The sequence below is a fragment of the Poeciliopsis prolifica genome, unplaced genomic scaffold (assembly GCF_027474105.1).
Source record: "Poeciliopsis prolifica strain line A6 unplaced genomic scaffold, Auburn_PproV2 SCAFFOLD007, whole genome shotgun sequence".
NCBI lineage: Eukaryota > Metazoa > Chordata > Actinopteri > Cyprinodontiformes > Poeciliidae > Poeciliopsis > Poeciliopsis prolifica.
Window position 1 is genome coordinate 2,884,068 of NW_026562382.1, and position 25,600 is coordinate 2,909,667.

General features: G+C 42.1%; 1 protein-coding gene across 1 annotated transcript; it reads left to right on the forward strand.

The window, feature by feature from the left end:
• The first annotated feature begins 386 nt into the window (after window positions 1-386).
• Window positions 387-25,428, forward strand: LOC129361343 (protein FAM124A). Its single transcript, XM_055032145.1, has 4 exons — window positions 387-590; window positions 6,288-6,319; window positions 17,450-18,219; window positions 23,601-25,428. The coding sequence occupies exons 1-4, from the start codon at window positions 535-537 to the stop codon at window positions 24,420-24,422; spliced, it is 1,680 nt and encodes a 559-aa protein (XP_054888120.1). The 5' UTR covers window positions 387-534; the 3' UTR covers window positions 24,423-25,428.
• Window positions 25,429-25,600: the final 172 nt, after the last annotated feature.

Consider the following 25,600-nt stretch of genomic DNA (forward strand, 5'->3'; position numbering starts at 1 on the left):
AGTACCGCTGAAAAAAAGAGTAATCAAGAGCCTAACAGATTTTATCACTTCCCATCATGAAATGAAATGTTCCTGATTTTAACGATGTTATTATTACTCAACATTCAGTGACTTGATCAAATAAAATGTAAAACCAAATATAAATCAAAATAATCTTGATAATTAATTCAAATGTAATTGATACTTTTAGCTATTTAAGTTACATAATTTTTGTACATTATAATCTACTCATAAATATAGTATTACCAAATCCACTGGGTAACTTTTCTGTTTTGTAAAAATCACAAAAACGTAGCTCAGAAGCAGACCACTTCCACAAGACAATCAGTAGGAGTTTCGGCTCATAGCGGTCACATTTCCAACCGCCATTAAACCTATCACGGCATCAGCCGCCCGTTGCTCCATGTAGTAAAACTCGGCCGCTCATTTGCCCGCTGCGTTCACGCTCTGCCTGACGGCTCCACAGCCTCGCAGGTTGACGCAGAGACCTTGAGACGATGCAGTTATCCGGAGCAGGGACGGCGGCAGTCTGACATGGAGAAAACCTTCACGGAAGATGACTGCGTGGACTCGGGAGCAGAGACCGGGGGGTAAGCGGAGCCGAAGTGTTTCTGTCGCTTCTCCTCCTTAATTGAAAACAGCGAAACTGCCGAGTATTTATGTTGGAGTGACGCCTGCTTTGCTTTACGTATGTAAATTAAATCCCAGAAGTGTTGCTGCGCGAGCGAGTTTGAAACTCGACGGCGTCACCAAAAACCTAAAAAAAAAAAAAAAGTTTTCTTTATTATTTATTAGGCAACTGAGGTAAATACAGAAAAGTCTTTATGTGTAGGGACGTTTTCATGACAAAAAACTAAACTGGTGTGGTTTCGATAAGGAAAACTTATTAAATACAAATACTTTATGACGTATCCAGAGTCATTGTTGTTCCCTGTATTGCAGCTGTTAAACAGAGACGTGCTCCGGTTTCTGCTGCGGTATGTCTCTGTTGGTGTCGATGTGTTTCACAGTAGACGTCAATTAGTGCTGTTTACCTTTTGGAACACTGTGACATAGTGGTACATTTAGTAGTAGTCGTAGCAGTGTTGTTTCTTTAGAAAACAGATTGATCTCTTTGGATACCTGTGATAAGGTTTATTTATCTCATTGCCCAAGAAACCGGTGGTTAAAAACAAAAATTGGTTTTCTCAGCTGGAAATTTATGGCAGCAGACAGTCTGAACTTTGACAAAAACAAACACTGCTCTGAAAGTAAACCCTCCCCGTTATCAAACAGGCTGCATCCATACAGGAGCTGCATTCAGCAGTGCGACTGTCTCGCTAAACATTGCAAAAATAAGTGCAACTTGAATTGTCAGTTTTGTTCACCAACAGTGGGGGAATCGTTCAAACGGTAAAAGGAAACAGGCAATGTTTGACAAAAGATGTTGGGTCCACATATACCAAGTGCTTAATGTCAGAGGATTCACAATTTTTATTGTTGCTGAAATTAAAGTATAAATCAAAAGTGGTGTTAGAACCATAATCCACAAAGATTATAACCAACAGTTTGGCCATAATTGTTGCAAGAGATGTAAAAAGTTTAGATGAAGGTGGTACAATTGTTGTTGAGTCTGTTTGTCATTATGTCCTTGTTTAATCGGCTTTTAAGCCGTGTTTGAATACTTCAATTAGCCATAGTCTGGGTTGCAGGGTGAAAACTTGGAGCACTCAAAACGCTAATTCTGTCACGAAACTTGTTGATTTTTAACTTGTCTTTATTTATTGCGACAGTAATAAAACGTCATTCCTGTCACTGCACTACAACAGTTTTGCAAAGTTTGTAAAATGAAACATGTGCAATAAATTTTTGCTGGACGATAATTTGTCCCAGGCGTTTCTAAGCAATAATAATAACTGTAACAGCATAATAACGCATGAACAAACTTTGGATTCTAATGGACATTTAACACTGGAACTGGAAGACATTTTAAATGTCCAAAATAAATAAACAGAAACAACAAACAACATAGTAAACAAAATTGTCCTTCAACAGAAAAAGCAGCAGAAAACACCAGACTGAAGACTTTTGTCTGGCAGAAGGAGAGATAAGAGAAATCATTCAAATGGAAATTATTGAGTTTGTTTTATTTTGTTATTTGATTTATTGATTCAGTGCAACAGGCCCAGGTGTGCGATGATATTGATGGATGTTGCGGTAACGATGTGGCTCGTGGTAAATAAACAAATAAAAAAAGTGCTTTGTGTTCATAGATCGCTGTTGTTTACTGTTAGGGTTAACACCTGTTAAACATACATTAACAAAGACAGAAAAGACAAAAGAGTTCGATTCTTTTTCACTCGCGAGGAGAACGGACAGAGATGTGCTTCAGTTACAATCTCCTACCGCTCTGAAGCATATTTTGTCTGCTCCTCTATTTTATTGTTTCTAGGATCCCTAATCACAAGGACGCTGTAGCTCTAAAGGGAGGGGGCAAACAGCTACAGCGTCAAATGTTATTCACTAACTAACACACAATCATTCTGTACTAGATAATGTCCTTCCAGGCACAAAGATTAATAAAATATGTAGTGATCAATGATGGTTTTATTGGAGGCCAGCAACTCAACCGAAAGCAGAGCTCTTCACCAAGAGGTAAACCTGCAGGAAGATTTTGTTTCTGCTCTCTGTCAGTGAGGCCTTCTGAGAAAGGAATCAGAGTAAATCAACAATACAAGAAACATTCTTAATTCTATAATGAGATTAACTTTAAGGAAAGCATCAATTAAAGATACATTATAAAGATCAATGAGAATAACAAATAATTGATTAATAATATCACAATTTCTCCAACATTTACCCAGCGAGAAAAGCATTAAGATCTAGACAAACTTTATCATGTCAATGTAACAACTTTCCTTACAGTCGACAGAGAAAAAATAAAAAATTGATGGAAATAAAAAATAATGACCACATTAATAATGCCATTCAATTCATTTTCGTATCTCTGTTTCGTCTTGAATGGTTTTTGGAATAAAATCGGCCTAATAGAAGCATTTGGTTTGGCGTCGCTTTTTTAACGTTGAACTAGAATCGCTCAGAGATCCGATTTATGACGATCAGCACGGAGCCACATCAATGGAAAGTGCTGATGTGAAAGAAAGGAAGAGCGGCTGATGTCCACCGAGCTGCCTCCTCCACACAATCCCATCCTGCTCCTCCTCCACTCACCTCCAACACCTCTGACCTTCAGACACCCGTCACCTCCACCCCAGTCACACAGCTCCTTAAGGTCATGCTACATTTTCATTTCATAGCTCCCTGGTCTTAATCCAGTTTGTAGTGAAATAAAATCAAGTTCAGCTTTGCCTTCCTCCTTCCGATCTCTGCCTCTCTGCTTTCCTGCTCTTATCAGGCGGCTGACGGCTCAGTCTGCAGCCCTTCAGGGGTCATTCTGACTCACGTTGGGTCACTGGGCCTTGTTTTTAACTCGCCCAGCCTCTGCCTGTCTGCGCTTCCACTTTCTGTTTTATTGTCTTTGGAGGGAGATGAAGGAAAACGGCGCTTCCAGTCTCGCAGCGTCAGGCGGCTCCGAGATGTTAGCCGGAGCCACCGCTGCCAAGCCCTCGCACCCCGAGGGAAACGTCAGCTGCACACGCCGCCACCTCCAGCTTCTCTCCAGAATTATTTCCATTTACAATTTTTCTGCTTCTTTTTACTTTTACGAAGCAAACTTTTCTTTAAACTTTTGCTGTGTGTGTATTTCCTTTGTTCTCCCTCTCTTTCTTGACAGTTTCCTCTCCAGAGTACCCCACCATCTCTCTCTCTCTCTCTCTTTCTCACTTCACCTCCTCAACCCACATCACTCTCATCCAGCGCTAATTCTCATTAGGCAGACTGAAAACCTCCTGCAGCAGGAAACAGACCCTCTCCTCTGCTTCCTGTTGCTCCAGAGCCCTTATTAGTTTATCGACGAAGACGCAGGAGGGTGCATGTTGGAGGGACGGTGTTCTCTGGCTGTCAGCTAAACCCTGTGGGACTAATATTCTCAGCTTGGAAAGTCCATGTGTGAGCTGAGGCTTCGCAGATGGTTCCTGCAATTACATAATGGAGAGTGTTGGTTAGCTGCCGCGGTCAAATTCGCCAGCATGTTGCATTACCTTACAGTCTTTGTATTCGTACCTCGAGAACATTGTCGGATTCTGTCACGCTTCAAACTTTCAGCGTGGCGTATTGGGATTTGCTGCGGCAGACTGGTGCTGAGAAGGACGTGATTAAAATATTTCTCCAGTTTGTTCACAGATCAAAATCTGAACATCGTGGCATGTCGGAGGGTCCGCCAAGTTTAGAAAACAGTGTCAAAACTATTCAAGCCATCACGAATGGCAAGCAGCGAAAAGAGAACTGTGATCAGAGTGGTGGTTCTGCAAAGCATTGGCTGAAGGAATACAAAGGCATGCCGCACTTTTCAGATTGTAAAAATGTAACGCATGTTGCGTTTCCTCTTTTGCAATTGTGAACTACGTTGTGTTGATACATCACAAAAAAGCCCAACGAAATAGCATAAAGTTTGTGGTTCTAAAGTGACAAAATGGCAGAAGTTCAAGGGTCACATATCACACACAAGGCAATGCAGGAGAACTTCTGTTGTTTTATATTTAGTAAATATTTCTTTAATTTGTTTATTGCTAAGCGTAGGTTATTAGTTTTCTAGGAAATTATTAGTCTTCTTGCTTATCACAAACCTTAAAAATAATTTAGTATGCTGCATTGAGAGCTCAAGTAATTTGTTGACTTTCATATGCTGGAACTTTGCAATTAATTAAATACACAACTAGGAAATATTAGCATTTTCTACAAAACAGCAGGGTGAAATCTTTAAATTGAATATTTTTTGGTAGAAAATTTCTGAATAAACTGAAGTTGACAGAACAAAACAATGGCATAACTATTGGAAGTAAAAGCAAAACTGTCAAAAAATGTTGAAAATTAACAAAATGGAAGAAACTTCAGAAAAGCAACGAAACAAAAAACCACTCTGATCACAGTTCTCTTTTCGCTGCTTGCCATTCGTGATGGCTTGAATAGTTTTGACACTGAAGAAGAAGCACAACTTTTAGCAGCAAAGTGGTAACGTTGATCCAAAACATGCTGCAATGTAAAAATAAAAACAATAGAAACTTTTAAATAGTAAAAATATTATAAAGGAAATGCAGATTTGTCAGCTGATCTGCTGAAATAACTTACAAAGAATTGATTTGATCCAATTCATAATGACATCTATATGAGCCAAAAAATGACTAATCTGATATCAAGTGACACTTAAAGTGATAAAACTTTTACTTTATAATTTTCTTTAATCCCTTCAGAGGAGAGCTCAAGATGTTTGCTAGAAGTCATCTTGCAGAGGAAATGAAACAACTTTATTTGGTTGGCGTCTTCACGCCTTTGGATCATTAACACGTTTTTATTAGAACTGATGTAAACTGCAACATTATTTCTGTAATTTTTTTGGGGGGGGGGTAGCAAAAAAACCAAACGCAAAACACATCTGGTCAAGTTTTTCTATACTGGTGGAATCCGTTTTCTGAATTCTCGTTGGGTCTGCAGTCATGTCCAAATGCCTCCAGCTGAATAATGTCTCATGTTGCTGTTTTACTGCCAGGAATCCCAAATATGTTCGTTCCCTCTCATTAAAATGTGTTTCAGCTTAGCTGCTTATATTCAGTGTAAACAATTTGATCGTATTGCAACAAAACGGTACCTCAGGTTGTCAGATCTACCATACAGAAACATCACTATCAGCAAAACCGGTGAGGTCCTACACCTAAAAGCAGAAATTAGTTTATTTCTTGAAATAGAAATTGACACTTTAGATGCTAAAGATGAGTTCTCTAATGCACTCTACAGTTAGACAAACAAATAAATGGTGTCGCACTGTGAATAGCGACCTTTCTGACCTGTGTCGGAATGCTGCAGAAATATGCTCTCACCTAAATTACACTCTGGTGGAGCAGAGTGTGGTGGGGATGGTATCTATCCGAGTAAACGTCCCAGGGTTTTATCCTGACCACACTACGATGTCTATGCATTTTTGTGACCTGTCCAGCTGGACGTCTTCTACGCTTTAACCAAAAGTCGGTATTTGAAATAGGAGCAGGTCATCCGCATGTAGAGTGCATTTTTACAGTAATATAAACTTCTGTCTCTGCTCTCTGTGTCTTGTCTTCCTCTTCTTCCTCCCAATATGTCCACATCTCGTCTCTGTATTCATTTATGTTATTTTCTCTTTTGTCTTTTCTTTGCAGATCTGATTACAGCCCTCTGTCCTCGACGAGCAGTAAGTGACCTCGACACAAAGCAGAGCAAATACTAACGCATTCAAACTCACAGCTCAGGTGCAGGACTTTATCTCCTGAATGCAGCCTGACAAAATAAATCTTCTCAGAGGGGAGAACGGTGGTCGGGGGGGGGGGGGGCTTTGGTGGGCTTTGTCTGCGCTTAGTGGTTTCTGAAACCAGGAACATTTTTAGGAAAAGGGCTTTTGTGTAGAAAAATAAAAAACAACAGCATCAGCTCGCTTTTCACAGTTCCTTTCATTGCTCCGGCATGCAGTTTACCATATTTTATGTAGCACAATGGAATTTGAGCAAAAAAAATTAATAAATAAAAATATCAAGGAAATGTTTAAATTGTAAAGGATATATTGGTAAATATCCCATGCAATTTAGCTGAAAAACAAAATGTGAAGAAAAAAAAAAGTTGCAGTAACTTGGCTACACATCCATGAACATTTTTTTACTTATTGATTCATTTCAATACGGTGAATCAAATTGAACTGATGCTGATCTTGTTCATATTTGACATTCTACTCACATAAACTCTCAAATCCAACATCTTTTTTCTCTTTTTGGTCCTGCCTCCCGGTGTGAGGTGTGAGGTCCCAGCGTTTTATCCTGACCACACCTGGGGTGTGAGGTCCTTTTCTTCAGGAACTGCCTGTTCCTGAAGAAAATATGCCGTGTTTTTTAGAAATATATATATATATATTTATAAGTGAGGGCTGAATTATCTCCTTTTTACTGGTTTTGCTCAAATTAAGAAAGTTAGTAGATTGTCATATTGTGATTAGCCTTACTTTTTGTTCTTAACTAAGGAGCCAAATCCTTCAAAAACTGCTGCTGACTGATACCTTTACAGCTCATACACTTGTACATTAAAGCACTTTATTTGTACATTCTCTCCTCTATAAAATGATTCACTGTAGTCTTGTTTTCAAACCCTTATAGATAAACAGGTGTTTGGACACAAAAAGTCAAATAATCTAGATGATAATGTAGCCACCTAGATGCCTCGGATGCATTTTTTAAATAACTGGACATATTTTTTTTCTACTTCTGCATATTTCCTGGTCTTATAACTTGTGCAATAAGTTGACACAGTGCTGCAGCAGGTGGACCGTCAGCTGTGATTAAGTGCAGTGCTAATTTAAAGATCTTGGTTTGCAGAGGTCGTGACCTGCCTTCAGTCACTAGGCCTTTCACAATGAAGGGATTAAATCTAATGTTAGCCCATTAATCTGGTCTTAAGGACGCGGCCTTATCCCAAGCTGCACCACACCCACAAGTCAGGAAGAAGACACACACACAGAGAATAATTCATCAGTGGCCGTCTGGTTTGGTTTTCCTCTCATGTTTCCTTTGTCACTCTTGTATCAGATGAACTTCTGCTCGCTATTGTCATAGCCGGAGGTCGACGCAGAAGCAAAATGCTGTCCAAACACACCCTGCACAGTTCCCTGCGAAAAGCACTTATTCTTGAACTTTCTCCAAGTCTTTTGTGTTGAAAACTACAAAGTGGCTCATATTTTAAGAAATGCACACAAAAGTGGTGCAAAGTTACACATGCTGGAGGAGGATGATATGTCATGAGTCTCAAACCTTTTCACAAATAAGGCTTGAGACTCAGAAAAAGCTTGGAATGCATTTTTATTTATCCGTCTTTACTCTCCTACCTCTAAATAAACTCCAATGCAGCAAGTTTCCTTCAGAATTAGTAAATAGAGCCGACCTCAGTTTAAACCCAGCCGCTCTGCAAAGGTTTGTTAGAGAACATCAGTGAACAGCTTGACACTTACAAGCCTGTAGTTATACTAGGAAAGACTTCCAGCTGTAATGCCAGGGGGGCTAAATAAGAGTGTTTTTAATTATTTATATAAGAAAAATTTAAACCATGTATCATTTTTTGCAGTTTCTGACTGTTAGGTGACAAAATGTTAATTCTTCTTTAGCCACATATGTATATATATATGATCTCTTCCTGAGTTAAAACATTAGTATTGTTCTTTTTAAAGGAATACAAACTCTTTTTTTTGCATTATTTGAAGTCTTAAAGCGCTGCGTCTTTTTTGTTGACCATTTCTCATTTTCCACTAATAAATGCTTCATTTTTGCTCTTTAATTTCAGAGGCACGTCGTCAGTAGTTCATAGAATAAAAGAGTAACGTTCATTTTACTCAAACATATACCTATAAAAAATAAAATCAGAGAAACTGAGAAAAGTCCCAAAGCTCATGACGAAAGCTGGTGTTTAAAAAGCACATGTCTGATATTATCTACTTTAAAAAGACCCCATCTATATGAAATAAAATGAAGGAGATTATGTAGGAGAGAGTTTGCTAGTCATAGGAGGTGCGATTGAGCTGAGTCTGAGTGACCTATGACCCCGTCTCCATTAGTTTCCCTGATGTGCCTATCCACATATATAAGAGTTATGAGGCTGGCTGCAGGGTAATGAGTGTTTCTGGACCAAAGGAAAGAGCTGTGACTGCATGAACTCACAGAGACGGAAAAACAGACAGAAGAGGACATGTGCTGCATGATTTGTCTCGGCTATACTAACCAATATGTGGTGGATGTAAATTTATACGTGGAGGTCCGAAGAACGGCTGATATCCAGGAGACAGAAAGTTGGACGAAAGATAAAAAGATAAGTTGAGATGCGTTGACGACGGCCAACTTTGCTGGTAACGCTAAAACCAAAAGGACAACAACAGACACTGAATGAGTGTCTTCATTAGAGGCAAATGAGGAACAGAAGGAAAATCTTCAAAGTGGCAAAAAGAATTAAGAGAAGAGATTCAGCTTATTGAGGGCTTTTCTTGCAACACAGAGGCTCGGAAAAGATTGATAGATGGCGGTTAGCGGGTTGACACGGAGGAGGTTCGGATTTTCAGGGATCTCACCGTCACCAGCAGATGTTTCACTTGCGGAGCCAAGTCGCATATTTAAGGCGTAACCCAGTAAATTTGTTTTTGCATCCTGCATTCTGAACATGCTTTGCTGCATTCAAGCAATGCATTTTTGTGTACTGTGTGTTTGGTTGCCAAATATGTGAAAACGTCAAAACTGTTGCAACTAAATGGCTCTGTGCCGAGGGTCAGACTGCAGCCTTTGTTTCATTTCCAAGTCTTGTACCTCGTAGATCACATGCACTTTGATTTATTCGGGTTTCCTAACCATTTGGCACAGCTGTGTTGCTTTTTCAGAGTTATTATCATATTCTATTATCAATGACTGGCCCGTTTGTTTGCTTGTGAGAGGGATTTAAGCATTCGCCTCATGGTACGTCTCATCTTCACAGCGCCGGGTTTCCTTCTGGACAGCAGAAGCGTTGCACTGATGTCATTCAGAGCTCCTTGGAGAGCCGTCAGTGTGAATGAAGCTTCTGCTCTCTCGTACGAAAGCAGACACTCACACAAAAACCTGGACGTACTTTCTGTTTGGCTAAGCTTATTAGATCCAGATTCCGCTATAAGACAGCTCACATAAAGTGCTACCAAATTATTCATGTGCCAAAATGCGATCTGAACCACGAGTCTGGGGTCACAGCTCGAAACGCTGCAGTCAGCTGTTTGCTAATCGAAGCCACTTTTTTCCTCTCGCTGTCTCCATGTGATCCTGCATTCATTCTTGTGCACAGTGAAGTCGAACGGTGCTGTCAGGCAACGTGGGCTCATGTTTCATAACTCAGTCTTATTTTGACTCAGTCAGCAAACTAGTAGCAATACAGTAAATCAGTGCAGGTTTTTCCATGTTTCTGAAGGGTTGTTTTTATTTTTGGGCCTTTTCATTTTGAAGACAGTAAACGGCTAGCTGGACTGCTCACAGCTAGATTAAGTTTAAAAAATTCCCCAACATACAAATCAATGTGGATTTGGATAGAAAGTTAACCATCTGTGGCCTAAACAATGTGGGCTGTGCATGTTTGTAATTTTGGACAGAGTCGAGAAATTCCACGCATAAATGAAATTAAAGCGCCGATCAGGCCTATTGGTCTCCGCGGGGGTTCCTGTGCCGCCATCCGCTCGCCACCGCGCGGTTCCCCCTTCGGCATCGAGGCGATACGCATCGATGCGTTCGGCAACGCTTCCTGACGACGCATCCAAAATCTGGTGCAGAACACACGCTCTAAAACAGAGCTGTGGTTTCTGCATTACGGCAACAATCTCCTTGAGGTCCATGTTTTTACGTTCAGCCTCAGATTTAGAAAACTTATTCTGTTTCCTGTCTCGTCAGTCTTGTTTTTATGGCTCACTAAGACTTCTACAAATGTAATTGTTCAGCAATCTGTCCCTAAATCTATACTAATTTACCTAAAGTCAAATCAGCTGCAGTAAAAACGACCTTCACGTTGTTATTTAAAAAAAAATCTGATTACACTGAGAGTGCAGCGCTCGTGGGACCGCTGTTCCCCTATCAAGCCAAACGCCCTCGTCCCAACTCAGATTTCCTGGCACTCATGACTTTTGGCTTTGGTGCGAAGTCTCGTCTCCTAATCTTTGCAGTAACCGGTAATAATCTAAATGCTTCCTCCTCCGTCTGAAACCAGCAGCATTTTCAGGCCATGAGCAGCGGCTCCACATTTCAGCCTGACTTTTATCTTCTGTGAAACGTCAGGCTTGGCAGCACAGACATACAGAACTCTTTGTGCGTCGCTCTGTGGGAAAAGAAGTCTGGACTTCCCTTCGTTATTAGACCGCGCTTATGTCGCTAGTAAATAATCTCATCAAGCGAAAGTGCCAACTAGTGTTCTGGTTTGTCTTGCAGACGAGCGAGTAAACAAACCCGCGTTCATTCTCTCGTGTCAGCCAACGCAGTTTCATTTCATCGTATGCGTCGATGCAAACGCGCGGTTTCCTTCTGCGAAGCGCGAGATGTAGCTCAGGAACAGTGACTCCCATTTTACTGCATGTGAGGCGTCTAATTGAAAATGACATCTTGGGAAACAGCGGGGAAAGATTTTACAAAGTAGTAGGAAAAAACAAATAAGCAAGTAAATATTGTGAAATGATTTTACATTTTTTTGTGGCTCATATGGAACCGTTTAGAGCTCCAATACTGTGGTGCTACAAAAGTTTTTCTTTGGCAATCAGAGCACAACAGCAGATATAATAGACTAAAACAACAGGAAATATTCACCATAAGATGCCGTGGCATTGAGAAGTAGTTCCTAACCGTCTAAAACGGTGGAATAGCGGTTAATTAATCAATCAAATAAAAGATGTAACAACTGTAGCATCGCTTACTTTCTCAAAACATTGAGAAACTTGTACGTAACACGTCCTGCAGCTGCATTCTGGTCCCGATATGATGAGGCCTGAGCCACACAAAGAAGGACAAAACAGAAATTAGATGAGTTTATCAGAAAGAAATTACATTCTGCAATTTTCAATTTTAATTATCTGCTGCAAGCGATATTTTACCATCCAGAACTCTTTTACGTAAACTTGCATCGCTGCTTCTAGTCACGGTTTTGTATAATCTGATGTGGATAAACCATACAGATGCTGTCAGTCACACGGCTCCAATGTTTCCTCTGGTATTCTGTTGATTTCTTTTTTATCTTTGAGGTTGGAAGATCCTTTGCCATCACCCTCATCCCGCTCTTCCTCCACAGACTCAGTTCGAATCTGAAAACGTTTAATATTGCCTCCCGTCAAATCCATATTGAGTTTTACTGTAGATCTGAAACAGGTCGTTTTGTAGACTTTATTGTACAGCCTGACCCGCAGCAATGCAGGGAAAAGGAGTTCTGGATCAGTCGCTACCTCTCATTCCAATAATGACATCGATTGAAGCGTCGTTCTGCAGTGTTGCGTTCAGTCAAGTCTGCTAAAAACATGCGCATAAGTCAAAAGTTTAATGTAGCATAATTCAGTTTTTTAAATCACTCATAAAACTGCTTCAGCAGTGTTGCTGTTTGGAGATGTTGCTGTCAAAGTTGTAATGTGGACTTCGTCTTCCACAGGAAAAGGAGCTAAAAGTATGGTAAAGTAGTTGTGGTTATTAAGGCTAATTTTAGGCTTGAATGCCTGTTAATCATTATAACACAAGCAGGGATTGTTTGAAAAGTATTTTTTTTTTCAACTCAATGTGAACTGGAAAGAAAGAAATCTGTCTATCTGTAAGGAAGCAGGTTTTTTGAAAGACTAGCTATACTAAAGCCTCTACATATTTATCTTTTTTGGAACCAGTCAAGCAGAGTGAAATGAAAATAAAGTTTCTGTCTCTTTGTTTTTGTTGTTGTCATCTTTACCAGAGGAATAAAGAAGCCCCCATCTTGAATTTCCTCCTTCACTCCCTTAGACCGAGAGCCAGACGAGCAAAAGCTGTGACTGTCGGACTCCCGCGCGTACGCGCTGACGGAGACGCGTTGTGAGGCGAAGCCGAGTTTTCGCTTCTAATCACTCTCATATGTGGAGGTGCCACTGGAGGGATCGTTGTGTTATCTCACGTCGTCATCTGCGGGTTTGCCTGGGAGCATGTGGTCCCGGTTAACACCAGAACATGAAGCCAGAGTAAAAGTCTCTGGGAATTAGAGAAGACAGGTCTGTCTTCAGTCTGCTTGTTGATGATGAGCCCTGGCATGATGGTGCGCCGCGCGCCGTCAGAGCAGAACATCAGCTTCAGCTCCGACGCTCAAGTGGATTAAGGGCTTAGAGACACACTCCTCCCGGGCTTTGTGCACAAACCACCGCGATTCCCCCCTGCAAAGGCTGACTTAATCACTAATTTAGTCTCCTCTACCTTCAACCACATTAAATCGCACAGCAAGAAAAAAACTATCAACTTAATGTGGCGAATAGTGCAAACTGTACGCTTTGGTTTGGTGCACCATAAATAGAAACACATGGCATCCAAATCCTCTAATCAGTCAAATATGTATTTATTTATTACGGTCAATAAGTAAACTGCATATGGGTCTACATCGGGGCCATAAACTTTGCTCAAAAAGTTTTATGAAGTAAAAAAAACAACAACAAAAAGACACATTCCAACTGAAAATATGTGAAACAGAAAAAAAATTAAAATGTTGAAACACCAAAAATTTCAAACTGAAAACCAAATTATAACATAATTAAAACTGAAAAAAATGTACAATTGGAAACTGAAAAAAAAAGTTCAAAACCGCTTTTCAGTTTCAAATATTTATTTTTTTCCACTTTCTTTCTTTCTCTCTTTCTTAGCAAATATCAATTTTCTTCTAAAACAACAATCTAAAAAGCAAAAAGTGAAGAACATTATTTATAACGGTTGTCAGTCAGAGATGAGCCCAAAACTTTCCAGCATCTCTTCTAGTTTCTCGATCAGAAGCAGATCACGTTCTAGACTGCCATTTTTAAATGCTGAATTCTTTTTTATATCTTTCTCTCGTACTATTTTATTCTCACTCGTTTTGTGTCATATTTCCAGATGTTTTCATCCTTTTGTAAAACTTGCCGATTTCACTTTGGGACGGTAAAGTTTGGTAACAGGAACGCCAACAAACCGAAGAGCAGTGAGAGGTCTCGCCTTCAAAATGTCAACACGAATTCATTTCCGGTCAGATTCAACAAGAACTAAACTCTACGACTGTCATAAAGCAAGAACTCACTGACTATTCTGTGTAAAAGGTGGTAACCAAAACCATAACTCATAACTCAATCCACAGCTTTTGGGCCATCAGACATGCTTGAGGTCAGCAGCCTTAAAATAAGTGATTATGGAGGCTGGTTACTGTAATATGCCAGTTTCTGCATAAAGGTATTTTACCATCCTCCTCACTGGGTCGAATTTGTCTGGGTTCCAGTTAAATGAAACTGTTTAATGATTGTTTTGACCTGTTTCTGGGGTTTAGGGGCGAAGCTTTCTTCCTTTTAGCACCGTTTGTAGAGATGAACAAACATCTGCCTCACTTTGCCTTTGCAGAGAAAGATAAAGAAAGGCTTTTGTGTCCCAATCAGCTAGAAATGATCAGCGTTACATTCATCTCACTGGAAAAGATGTCAAACAATGCGACACTCAGACTTTTGGAAATGAGTGATTTGCATTCTCACAATAAAAACTGAATTTAGGCTTTTAGGCTTTTTACACATATTTAGCTGATTTGCCAAAACAAAGTTCTGGAAAATGATGTTGTTTATTAGACTTACATAAAACTGTAAAATGCTGCAGATGTTTATCGCTGTATTTGTCCAGGTCATGCGTTTGTCGAAGGAACTTTCTTTTGTTTTTTTTTCTGCAGCGCATTCAGGCTAAGTTTATACTAAAGACTCAAAAACAAAAAAGTCCAGTTCTTTTCTCTCTCTTACCTTAAATCCTGTTGTGTTTTGTGTATTTTTTTTCTCATCTCACGTCTCTGTTGCATCTTCGTCTTCGCTTGCATTTTACTCATTATCCCGGGGTTTAAGTGTTTGGAGGATGTCTGGATGTCAAGGAGAATAAAACTGAATCTTAGACAGATGTTTGGAAAGGTAAGATGGCCCCAGCAGGCTGTTATTTCCCTGGCTTCAAACCCAAACCTTCCTCTTTGATCCAGCTACTAAGAACCATGGGATCAGTGAGATCATGGGATTAGGACAGTGCGAACAGAAAACAAACAAGCACAGAGAGATAGCTTAAAAGCAAAAAACCTGTGATATCTGGATTAAACAAATTATTAGCATTAGCGTGATTGATATCGCCCCTGCACTGTTTTGGCTTTTCATGAGTCAGTAGTCAGGCAGCTGGGACGGGATGAGTGTGTTTGTTCACAGCAGTTTTCAGAAAGCAGTTCCTGTTGTGCTGCTGCTTAGAGAACGAAGACAAACAAAAATCACATTGCTATGGTGATAGGATGATGCATGATGTCCCTCTGAAGTCCGACTGGAGTCTGAGCACCAAGGCTTAACGGGTTACAACCTCAGAACTGGTGACGTCTTCATTTTCTACGGTTTAAAATCTTTAATTGGACTAACGAAAAGCTTGAACCGGTTATGTTAGATTTTCATCTTCTGCATTGACATGCTTTTAATCCAGTTTTTGTTGGATAAGGTATTCAATCTGTTCATTAACTGAATAAATATAAATAAATTAGTAGTAAAAATTAAAAGAAGATCAGCAAGATTTCAAGCTTGCCACAGGGCGACAGGATATATGTCAAGATAAAGGGGACAATAAATGTAACGCTCAATTTTATAGCCGAGACGTAGTGTCTCTCTGTGAAAAATTAAGCAATAAAAGAGTAGGGTTCTGTTCCATTATCACATTTACTTGAAGCTCTTTACATTGAAATAGTGACAAAATTGTGAATACATTGTGGATGTACAGTCATCCCCGGTGACACCAAGAACAAAAACAGAAGTGTTTACCGGTTGAGTCTGTGTTAATTGGAGAGTTTTAACCCCCAGCTTGATGCTCGATATGTGCTTTACATCACCCCACAATTTATTTTTATTTCCTACAAACTGATTGGTTTTGAGATTGTGGAGGGAGAAGCTTGCTCATAAAACCAGTCCTGAAAGAGTCATCGCTGCACATCGTTTCTCTACTAAATGCATTACATCAGTTTTGTAGCAGCATAAATAGGTTTTTCTGAAGTTTCCCTCTAAAAGCAGGCCACACAGCGGATAGTCTCTCTTTCTCTCTCTGTGGTTTTCTTGAAAGAAAGTTGCAACGTTCCTTATGTGTTGGTATTTTCACTGGATGGCCTAATCCAGCTGTCAGTATAACCAAAATACACTTTGCAATTCGGTGCCTGAATATTCTAATCGTGTCGATTCGGTCGACCTCTAATGGAGAGCTTTTCGCATCGCTTCACAGTAACCTGATCTGAACATTTTCGGAAATGTCACCTCTTTGGTCAGAGCAGAAACTGCTCTTTTGTAAAGGCCAGTGGGGAAATCGCAAGACAGACACCGTCCCTGTTTGGCTTCGCCGCTTTATGGAGGGACTCTGGCAACAGTCAAACACTTTGCTGTGCCGGGGACAAGCAGACTGAGCTTGTCCTTTCTCACAGGCAAAGTGAAATGGGCTGAGTCCCCAGAGAAGTGCGATAAAGACAGCGGGAATAAACCTCGAAAACCGGCGGAATAAACACAGACAGATAAGATGTTAACACGCAGGAAGAGAAACTGCCGTAAAATACGACCAGCTGGGAACGTTGCCAGCGTCTGAGTCACCGAGGTGAGGTTTTCCAGGTCGGGGTTCAGGAAGAGGCTGCACCTGAAAGCGTCGCTCTTGCTGTGGTCTTGGACATTCCTGTGGGCCTCAGTAATGACTCCTAATGGCACTAATGAACCTCCGCAGAGGAGACTCGCACCACATGGGTGTTTTAGCGAGAAGGGCTTAGGCAGGAGGTGGAGGGGGGATAGAAAGGTAAACAACGAAACCAGGGGGGAAAAAAAGATGGAGCTGGCTTTGGTTGAGTGGAATAGAGACAGCTGAGAGCAGGAGATTTGTTAGGGAACAGAGGGAATGGAAAACTTGAAAGAGGAAAATAACCCGAGCCAAAAGAATAACAGGAGAGATATTAACGTTGTCCTGGCATACCAAAATATTCCCTGTTTTCACTATCTGAAAATATCCTATACCTTTCCAAATACTTTGTTGGCATATTAACCTTAGCTGTGTAACGTTTCCAGATTGGGCAAGAAAAAAAAAATCTAATAATCGTAGATATATATTTTTTCCAGTTACATTTTGCAACCTTGTTCTTGTTATATCTGAGGGCTGCAGCTAATGATGATTTCAGTAATTGATTAATCTACTGATTTAATCGGATAAAAAAAAAATCAGGTTTTTCTTTTAACCACTTAAGTCATCTTTGTACAATTTCAGAAATACGTTGAAAGATGCAAATGAACCAACAATTTGGTTTCTTTTTAAAATAAAATCAACATTTTATTGGCTAAAATGCAATAACATGCCACTCCTCTAGTGAATGCTTGATCATTTGTAACAAAGGATGCATCTGCCGCTAAAAACATACTTTTACCGTCAACATGTAAAACCTCAGGTCTTTTATCTCAACTTAGGGGTGACCTGTGTTTATCAGTTTATTTTGATGAACCAATTAATAGTTGGACGGTAAAAAATGCTAGATAGTAGTTCCAGTCCTACAGCATTTTTCTGGTTTCTTTTTTTCTTTCTTTGCATGTGTGCTCCTGGAGGTGAGTTATCCATGGGCGAGCTCCAAGACCCGTTCCTCGTCAGCGTCCACCTCATCTCTGACCGCGGCCAGGGCAAGTTCCTGCAGCGCGCCGCCGACGCCGTGCTGGCGTGGGTCCACCCCGAGCTGCAGCTCTTCAGAGTCTCTGAGCGGGCGTCCACCTCCCAGCGGCCTTGGCCGAAGCGGCACCAAAACGGCGGCCCGTCTGCCGCCGGGTCTCAGCCGGCCGTGGCGGTCATCCTCTTCCTGCAGGAGGCGTACGGCGGCGAGGAGCAGATCCTGACGCTGCACCGCACCCTGCAGAGACCGCCGTGGCGGTACCACCACACAGAAAAAGTCAGCAACGGCCGCAGCATGCTGCCCCTCACGCCGTACAGTCAGGACTTTTTCGTCCTGTCCCCCGGCACGCCGCTCTGGGCGGTCCGGCAGGTCCACTACGGCAAGGAAATTGTGCGGTTCACAGTTTACTGCCGCCACGAGAACTACGTGGACATGGTCCGGCTCTACAAGCTGCTGCTCCAGCGACGTGTGGCGCAGAAGAAGGAGGACTTTTGCTTCTTCGTGGTGTACTCCAACCCCGACATGGAGATCCAGCTGTCCTTTAAGAGGCTCCCTCGGGGACAGAGCCCCGTTGTGCTGGACTCGGCGGTGATGGAGGTGAGGGTACGAGACGTCGGAGTGCTGGTCCCGCTGCTACCTCACCCCTGCAGCCCAATCAGCGACGTCCGCTGGCAGACGGAGGATTACGATGGGAATAAAATCCTGCTGCAGGTGAGCATCCTTTGGGTGATACTTGTTTGCTTTGGGTGATACTTGTTTGCTCCTCCGCAAACTGGTGATTCAGTCGCATCTACAGATCTTTTTCAGTTTCTAACAGGTTATCTCTCCGGAGTTCCCCCTGTTTAGCTCCAGCTATCTTCCCTTAAAACCACAGCATGATGCTGCCACCACCATTTTATATTGTGGTGATGTATTCAGGGCAATCCTCTATTTAGCTTGTACATAAAATAAAGGCCTTAAAATATATTAAATTTTAAAAATGGCAAGTTAGCCTTTGAGACGTTAATCCTAGAGCTTAAATTGTATCATGGCAAGACTCCTTAATCTCATATGTTCCATATTTATTTTTTCTTGCTGAGCCTTTCTGTCAGGCAAACGTTTGAGTCGCACTCAGATGTCTTAATTCTGTGACTCAAGACGATTAAGGCTATAGCTGGTAGCTGCTAAAATACCCCTAGCAGTTTTGGGTCTTGAATAGAATAGAGTAGCATTTATTGTTTGTCACTGAACTTGCGTACAATGAGATAAAAGCAGCTCCAAAACAGAGCAAACAATGTAGGAAAATATATACAAATTTTCATCCACTTCACAGTGAAAAACTACTTTGTGTAAAATCCAATTAAAAATAATTTCTTTCAGACAAAATATGAAAACATTAATTTTGTACGAATGCGTTTGTTGCATAACAGTTGGAGAGACTTGCACAACAAAGTGGTTGTTTGAGGGGTGTCGGTTTCAGAGGGGGTATGTGTGTCCCGGCGCTGTGAGATAAGTGGTTTGGAAAGTTCAGGCTGATTAAGAAGCAGTCCATTACTGGGATTGGTGCAACACAGAGAAACAACAAGCTAATCTGTCATGACAATGGGCCATATGTATGATGCTTAAAGTGCCAGCTGGTCTGAGGTCAGAGGTTCTTCCACAAAGTTCTGCCAGTAGGAATGTGTAGTTTCAGACTTGGCTGCTGAATCCAACTCACACGCTGTTTCATTTATTTATTGGTTGATTTTATTAGTCTTGATACATCTTCAGCACAGAGCACACAGGTTCGTTTATGATGGAATCACACAACATCACATTTAGCAACGAAACTCTGAGCTGCTGACAACTGAAAACAGGTCCAGCTTTTGCAGAGATCAGGCGATCTCCACATTCACCCAGTCCTTACTCCTTATTTGAGTTCGTTTCAGACTGACTTACCAGATTTTAGCAAACGGTTCAAAGCAGCCGTTTATGTTTGGAGGGACGTCAGACGTGACTGGCAGGTCCATTGGCCTTACTGACCTGCTTATCCTGAGATAACTCAAGCTTACAACACCGAGGGTCTTACTGTCGCCAAATCAGCGACCTCATTACCCAGAACCCCCCGCTGCTCATCATCAGCCTCGGTGCGCTGACTGTGTGCAGACGACCTGTTGTCTGTTGGGGGAAACAACACGCAGGCTTGCTCTTGTTTTGGCCTCCGTTAAGTATCACTTAGGTTGAAATGACAGCTTCATGACAGCGCTTACAGCCTCCTACTCTGTGTGGGAGAGCCAAGAATGCGGCCATGCAACCACTTCATGGCTCAAAGGAGAAGAGACAATGTGAGCGAGAGGATAAGGAGGGAAGAAGAAGAAGAAGGATGGTGGAATAGGCTGAGAGGAGAAATAGCTGTTGTCGTAGAATAAATACTGGGATTAATTGAAAGAAGTGGACAAATTTCATTTTTAAAACGTCTTTTCAGTGTTTCAGTGTCTGTGTAATCTGAACTTCATGAAGGCCAAAAGTGTGACTGTCAAGTTAAGGGTTTAAAGTGACGGTTTAAAAACAATGGCCGACCTGAGTTTGTGTTTGATTTATGTATACTCTGAAGTGAAAGCTATGCAAGCAAATGAACTGGACACCATAAATTAACTCTCAGGTCAACAGCTCAGATCTGCTTTGTCTGCAGATTTAGTTAAATTCTTGGCTTCACGGCTCAGCGTTTTTGTTTTTACCGCTTCTTCCTTGATTTCTGTCGTTTTGTGCCTTGAGCTGCTCGAGATATTTCAAAGTTGTGTTAATAAAAAACACAATAAACATTTTTCTTAGACACTAATGGGTGTTCCAACAGCATAATTGTCTCAAAACAATCATCTGACTGGGTTTGAAGTGAAGAAAGTGAGCTAAAATTGAGTTTTTGGCATTTGTGGTTCCCGTATGGTTTCAGTTTTATTATGGCTGACTCAGTTTTGCTAACTCTGTTCCTATGTTTGCCTAATTGACCACAGAAAGGCTCTGGTCAGAAAGCACGCAGGACATCAGTAGATCTGAAACCGTTTGCTGTAGAACTGCACAGTGGTGCATTCTGGGTACAGAAAAACATCATACGCTGCACCATAGGAAGGAGAACCACTTCGTGGACAGTCCATTTCAAAATAAGAGCATGAGTTTGAAGGATTCTTAATAGTAAATCACCAAAACTTCACTGCAGATATCAAACTTTGTTCAACGAAAAGTTTACAAAACAGAAAAGTAAATTGTAAAGGCCTTTAAATCTACTATGTAGGGGAAGCAAAGTATGTTAAATGTTTTCAAAATTAGCAAAGCCAAAAATTTGCTTCTCTATTAGAACATTATTTGATAGTTTCTGGACTAGGATTAATAGATAGATTATTGCCAATCAATTTGAATGGAGTTTATCAAATGATAAAGAAGAATGATCAAATATTCTGTCAGAATTACACCAGTTTGCTGATGGCTGCACAAACGGTCTGGTTTCCCCATAACCTGCTAAAGGGTAATCAAATATCAGTGTCTGTATATATTTGAGCTTGTATCGCCTTGTGTTTTACCTTTCATTTAAACTGGAAAGTCACACTGAGATTAAAAACCTCTTTTTGAAGACGCAGCAAAGGTTACGCAGCAACACAAACATTTCTACAGTCGCGGCAAATTATTGGTTCTTATGTTTCCGAACCGGCCTCTCCGTGGAGGATGATTGACTTTCGAGTTTCCAGGCGTTTTCGAACAAGACGTTTTGTAACAGTCCGCTGCTCTGAAAAGTGAGCACTCGAGGCTCGTCTGCACTCTGATGGTTTCTCCAGCTGCAGCTCTGATTCATGCCGCGGCTGACCTGAGAACAGCCAGCGTGCGGCCTGAACGCTCTCGGGGTTCCCCGCGTGCATTTTTCACCTCCTGTACGTCGCGTGAGGAGCGCTTTGTTGTGTGGGAGCCTCGCGTACGGGGGCTGCATGGTCCCGGATGTGGCTCCTCCCTGTTTTGGTAACCTTGACGGAGTTATGTTTCTGCAGATGTGCTCAAACTATAACATAAGGAAGTTCTTACTCTTTGACATTCCTCTCTTTTGAGCAAGAATGAAGTTCTTGTGAACTTTAGGGGATTGCGGATTTGATTAAAAGGCACCTGTTTTAGCTATAAATCCACAACAATTTGAAGATACTACTTCTTTTAAAGCTGAGCAGGCCTGACGGAGACGAATGGCGCTGAAATGCACACCGGCCATGAAAAATGTTGTCTGGCTAGGAGGAATCCTGCAGAGGCCTGGTTGGCCTGCTGGATACGTGAAACTGCAACCGATGGGATGCTGGAAAAAGACGGAAAATCATCTCTGTGGGAAACACTGGGGAGGCCAGAAAGCAGGAAGGGACTTGAGTGGATCTTATGAGACAGAAGAGAAGAGACTTGCTGAAGCTGGTGTGAAACAAATCTTGTCCTGACTTGGGAATGAAACGCCGCTCTGGTTGGAAGAAGCCATTTTGTGTCCTGCGTTATGGTTGCGTTAAAAAGTGCGTGGCAACGGCCACCATGGTGACTTTGAATTTGAAGGGGGAAAAAAAATCCCACTCATTACTACAATTTTAGTTTTTCCAACTAACCAAAGCAGAAACAGTTTTAGACTGATAAAAGCTGCAATATGTAGCTTTTATAATGTGAATGTGAATTCGTAATCCGTGAAAAGATCGGCCTCCTCCGCTTCCTCCTCAAGCTGCTGCTGCTGCTGCTGTCTGAAGAAACGTACCGACCAAAAGCGACCAATCAGAGCCAGGGGTGGACGGTGGAAGCGCTGCCACTCATTCTCGTGAACGCGCTGCCAGAGGCGAAGAAGCAACTTATCATGAAAGGAAAACCGTTTATCCGCCGCTAACTGGCATCAACATGTTGGGGAAAAGCAATAGCGAGCGCACTCTGTATTTAAATGTGTGGTATGAGCCACTCGAAAGCCCAGTAGCTCCTGAAGCGCTATAATAACACAGTGCTCCTCTGTGTTATTACAGCCTCTCACTGTGTTACTGTTTTGCCTTTTCAGTCTTATTCCAGTCAAATTCCTGCTCCTAAAATCTAATCACAATTGTTTCAGCTGCTCTCTGTCCAACACAGCTGTGAATGTCTGAGCGGGTCGCATTGCACAGACAGCAGGGGGCAGCAACACACTCTCTTTTTTTACTCCACACTGAGCATCGCTGTATGTGTTGAAGAACACATCAGCTATTAAGGAAAACCAGATTCATAAAACAATGTGAATGAAACGTAATATGGTTTTGCGGAACCTGGCATCTCAGTCATCCTCACTTTCCTCCTTTAACGACTTGATTGCTCAAATCGAAATCAGATGTGGCCGTAAAAGGCAGCTAAACTCCATCCAGCTGACCAAGTATTTATTGGCCTGCAGAATTTGAATGGACAGCACTGCAGATATTTCAGTCCGCCAAGTTTATCTCCCAAAGCCGTTCGCTGCCTTTGTGATGTTGCATATCCTGGTAGGCGTGACGACAAGGACTCGGATCCAGAGAACTTCTGAGTCTGTGCTGCTGGGTGTGTCAACACTTCAGGTTTATCAAGTTTTATTCAGCTATCGACCACATTTACACTCCTGTTCCTCGCAGCTTCCCTGGAAAGTGGCACTTAGGAGCGAGACTTCATTTTAGCGTCTCACCAAACGTCTGTATGGAGTCACAGACTAATTGCATCAACATGTTGTGTTACAGTAAAGAAATGGCTTCACTGATAGCGACCGTTTTCCAGTATGCTTTTGATGTGAGTCTGTCGAACTCTTCAAGAGGGAGCTCTTTAATAAGCCACAGGGGCCAAAAGTGAATATGTTTATGATAAAACTAATAAAAACTGCAATCCGTTTAGCTTAGCACAGCGCCAAGCAGCTGCTATTTCCCATGTTGGCTCAGGTTCAGGGCTGACTTCAGCGTTGAGCGGCGCGGCTCCAGTGTTATTGTTACTAGTTGCAGCCCTGTAGCTTTTCCAGCTACAGCGGGTCAAAGTGACGGCCATAACGTCTTCATTATCCTGTTGTTTTAAAATTCATTTGTTCTCTTGAAGAACAGTTGAATCTTTGGGTGGTGTTTAGATGTGACAGTGCGCTCTTTGTTTCTGTCCAGGTCCAGGGTGCGTGCTTGAGAAGCAGACAAAACCCTTGCTGCATGGCACCCGCCGTTGGTGAATCTGCACCGGCTCCGTCCAACTTTACCCGCGCCGTCGCCTCCTACAAAAACCGCCGTAACCACCAGAGGCTGACCTCCCGCCCCAGAGGCCACCAGACCTCGCACAGCTCCCTCCCGCTGGCCTGCGAAGAGGACGAGGACGAGCAGGAGGAGTGGGCTGACCAGCAGCTTCCTGACTGCCGGAACTCCCATTGGAGGGGTCATCAGTCGGGTTCGCATTTCTCTCTACCCAACCTGGGCTCGACCGGCTCCTACTCCGCCCGGAACCCCCCTGCTCCGGGCTCCAACCTCTACAACCGGGTCTGCTCCCTCCAAAGGAGACCCTCGCTCGTCCCGCCTTTCCGTTTGAACGTGGACTCCCTGATCGGGGCGGAGGAGACGGACGTGGACACGGGACACAAGGTGAATCCCGGCAGCAGCGCCGACCTGTCCGTGGTGTCCGCTTACATCAAGTCCAGCCTGCCTCTGACGCCCCGGCCGCTATCGGCCCCTCCTGAGGACGTCAGAGCCGCCTTCTCTCCTGACATCCCAGACGGCACCTACAAGTCGGCCACTTTGGGCCGGACGCCAAACGGCTTCTCCCTCGACTGCAGTCCCTCCGCCTTGCTGGGGGCGCATCTCCAATGCAGCAGTTTGAGCACAAGTGCCGCTCCGTCTTCGAGTGACGTTTCCATCAACCTGTCGGACAGCTGCAGCATCGTCAGCGCTCCGATTGAAGAGGCAGACAGGGTAGAAGAAGAGCAGGAGTTCTACATTTGATAGCCGATTTGAAGCTGGGAGAACTGAATGTGGCCAGTGATGACAGGCTGTAGTTCTGAACGCAGTTAGCAAAGCTCCAGTACGCCACCTAGTGTCTGATAGTAAAATTACAGTAGAAGAGAGGAACCTGAAGCACAGACCTCTGTTTTATTGAATGTAGACAGGAAATATCGTCGCATATTATTCTCATTTAGTGGATCAAGTAACTGTACAGAAGCTTTATTCATTAAAATATAATTCCTTCCCTTTGCAGGGTGTGAAACATTATTTTTATAGCACTGTTGGTTTTATCTACAATGTTTTGTAAAAGTATTGATACTTCTTAGAGTGGAAGGAAAAGGATTTGAATTTTACATTTTACTTCAGTTACGGCCGCAAGGGAGAGTATGTCCAGTTTTATACTTCCAAAAAGTCAATGTTTAGATACAAAGTAGCTCAGGCTCAGTCAGAAAACACCTTTGATCTTATTTTTCCAAGGATTATCCACTATATTCAGGACCAGACTTTGACTAGACCATTCTAACACAAAATACTTCGATTGAAACCATTCTGGTTGCTGGAAAGTGAAGATCTGTCGTAGTAATCTCAATTTCTTGCGCCCTCAAAGACATTTCCTTCCAAGATGGCTTCCCGACGACCCCATCCGTCCCTGCTGAAGAGCTGAAGAGACATATCCCCGCAGCATCATGCTGTCGCTACCATGTTTCACAGAGTGGATAATGTTCAGAGTGTTAATTGATCCTTGCACTTTGTCTTTAAAAAAAAAAGTTTGATTTTGGACTGGCTGTATTTCTTAGCATGGCTTGTAGCAACTTCAAACTGGACTTCTTCTTCCTTCACAGCGACATTGCTTCTACCTGTAACATAAAAACCCAGTAAAAATACACATTTTTGTGGTAATGTGACTAAACATGTAAAAGTTCAGAGCACTGTATCTCTTCAGTGTGCAAACACAATGACACATCTGGTTTGGAGAAAAAGATAATAAACACAAACGTAAAGCAGTCCCTTCAGTTTGCTGTGTGCAGTTTATTGTTTGTTTGTTTGTTTTTTTATTTTCCTTTCCTACATCCTGAACATCTTCTGAAGCAAATATGCAAACGTGGAGAGAAATTAAACTTTTTGGTGGAGCACGTCAGCATAAAAACCCAAATATGTTTATTTTCTACTCTCTTCAT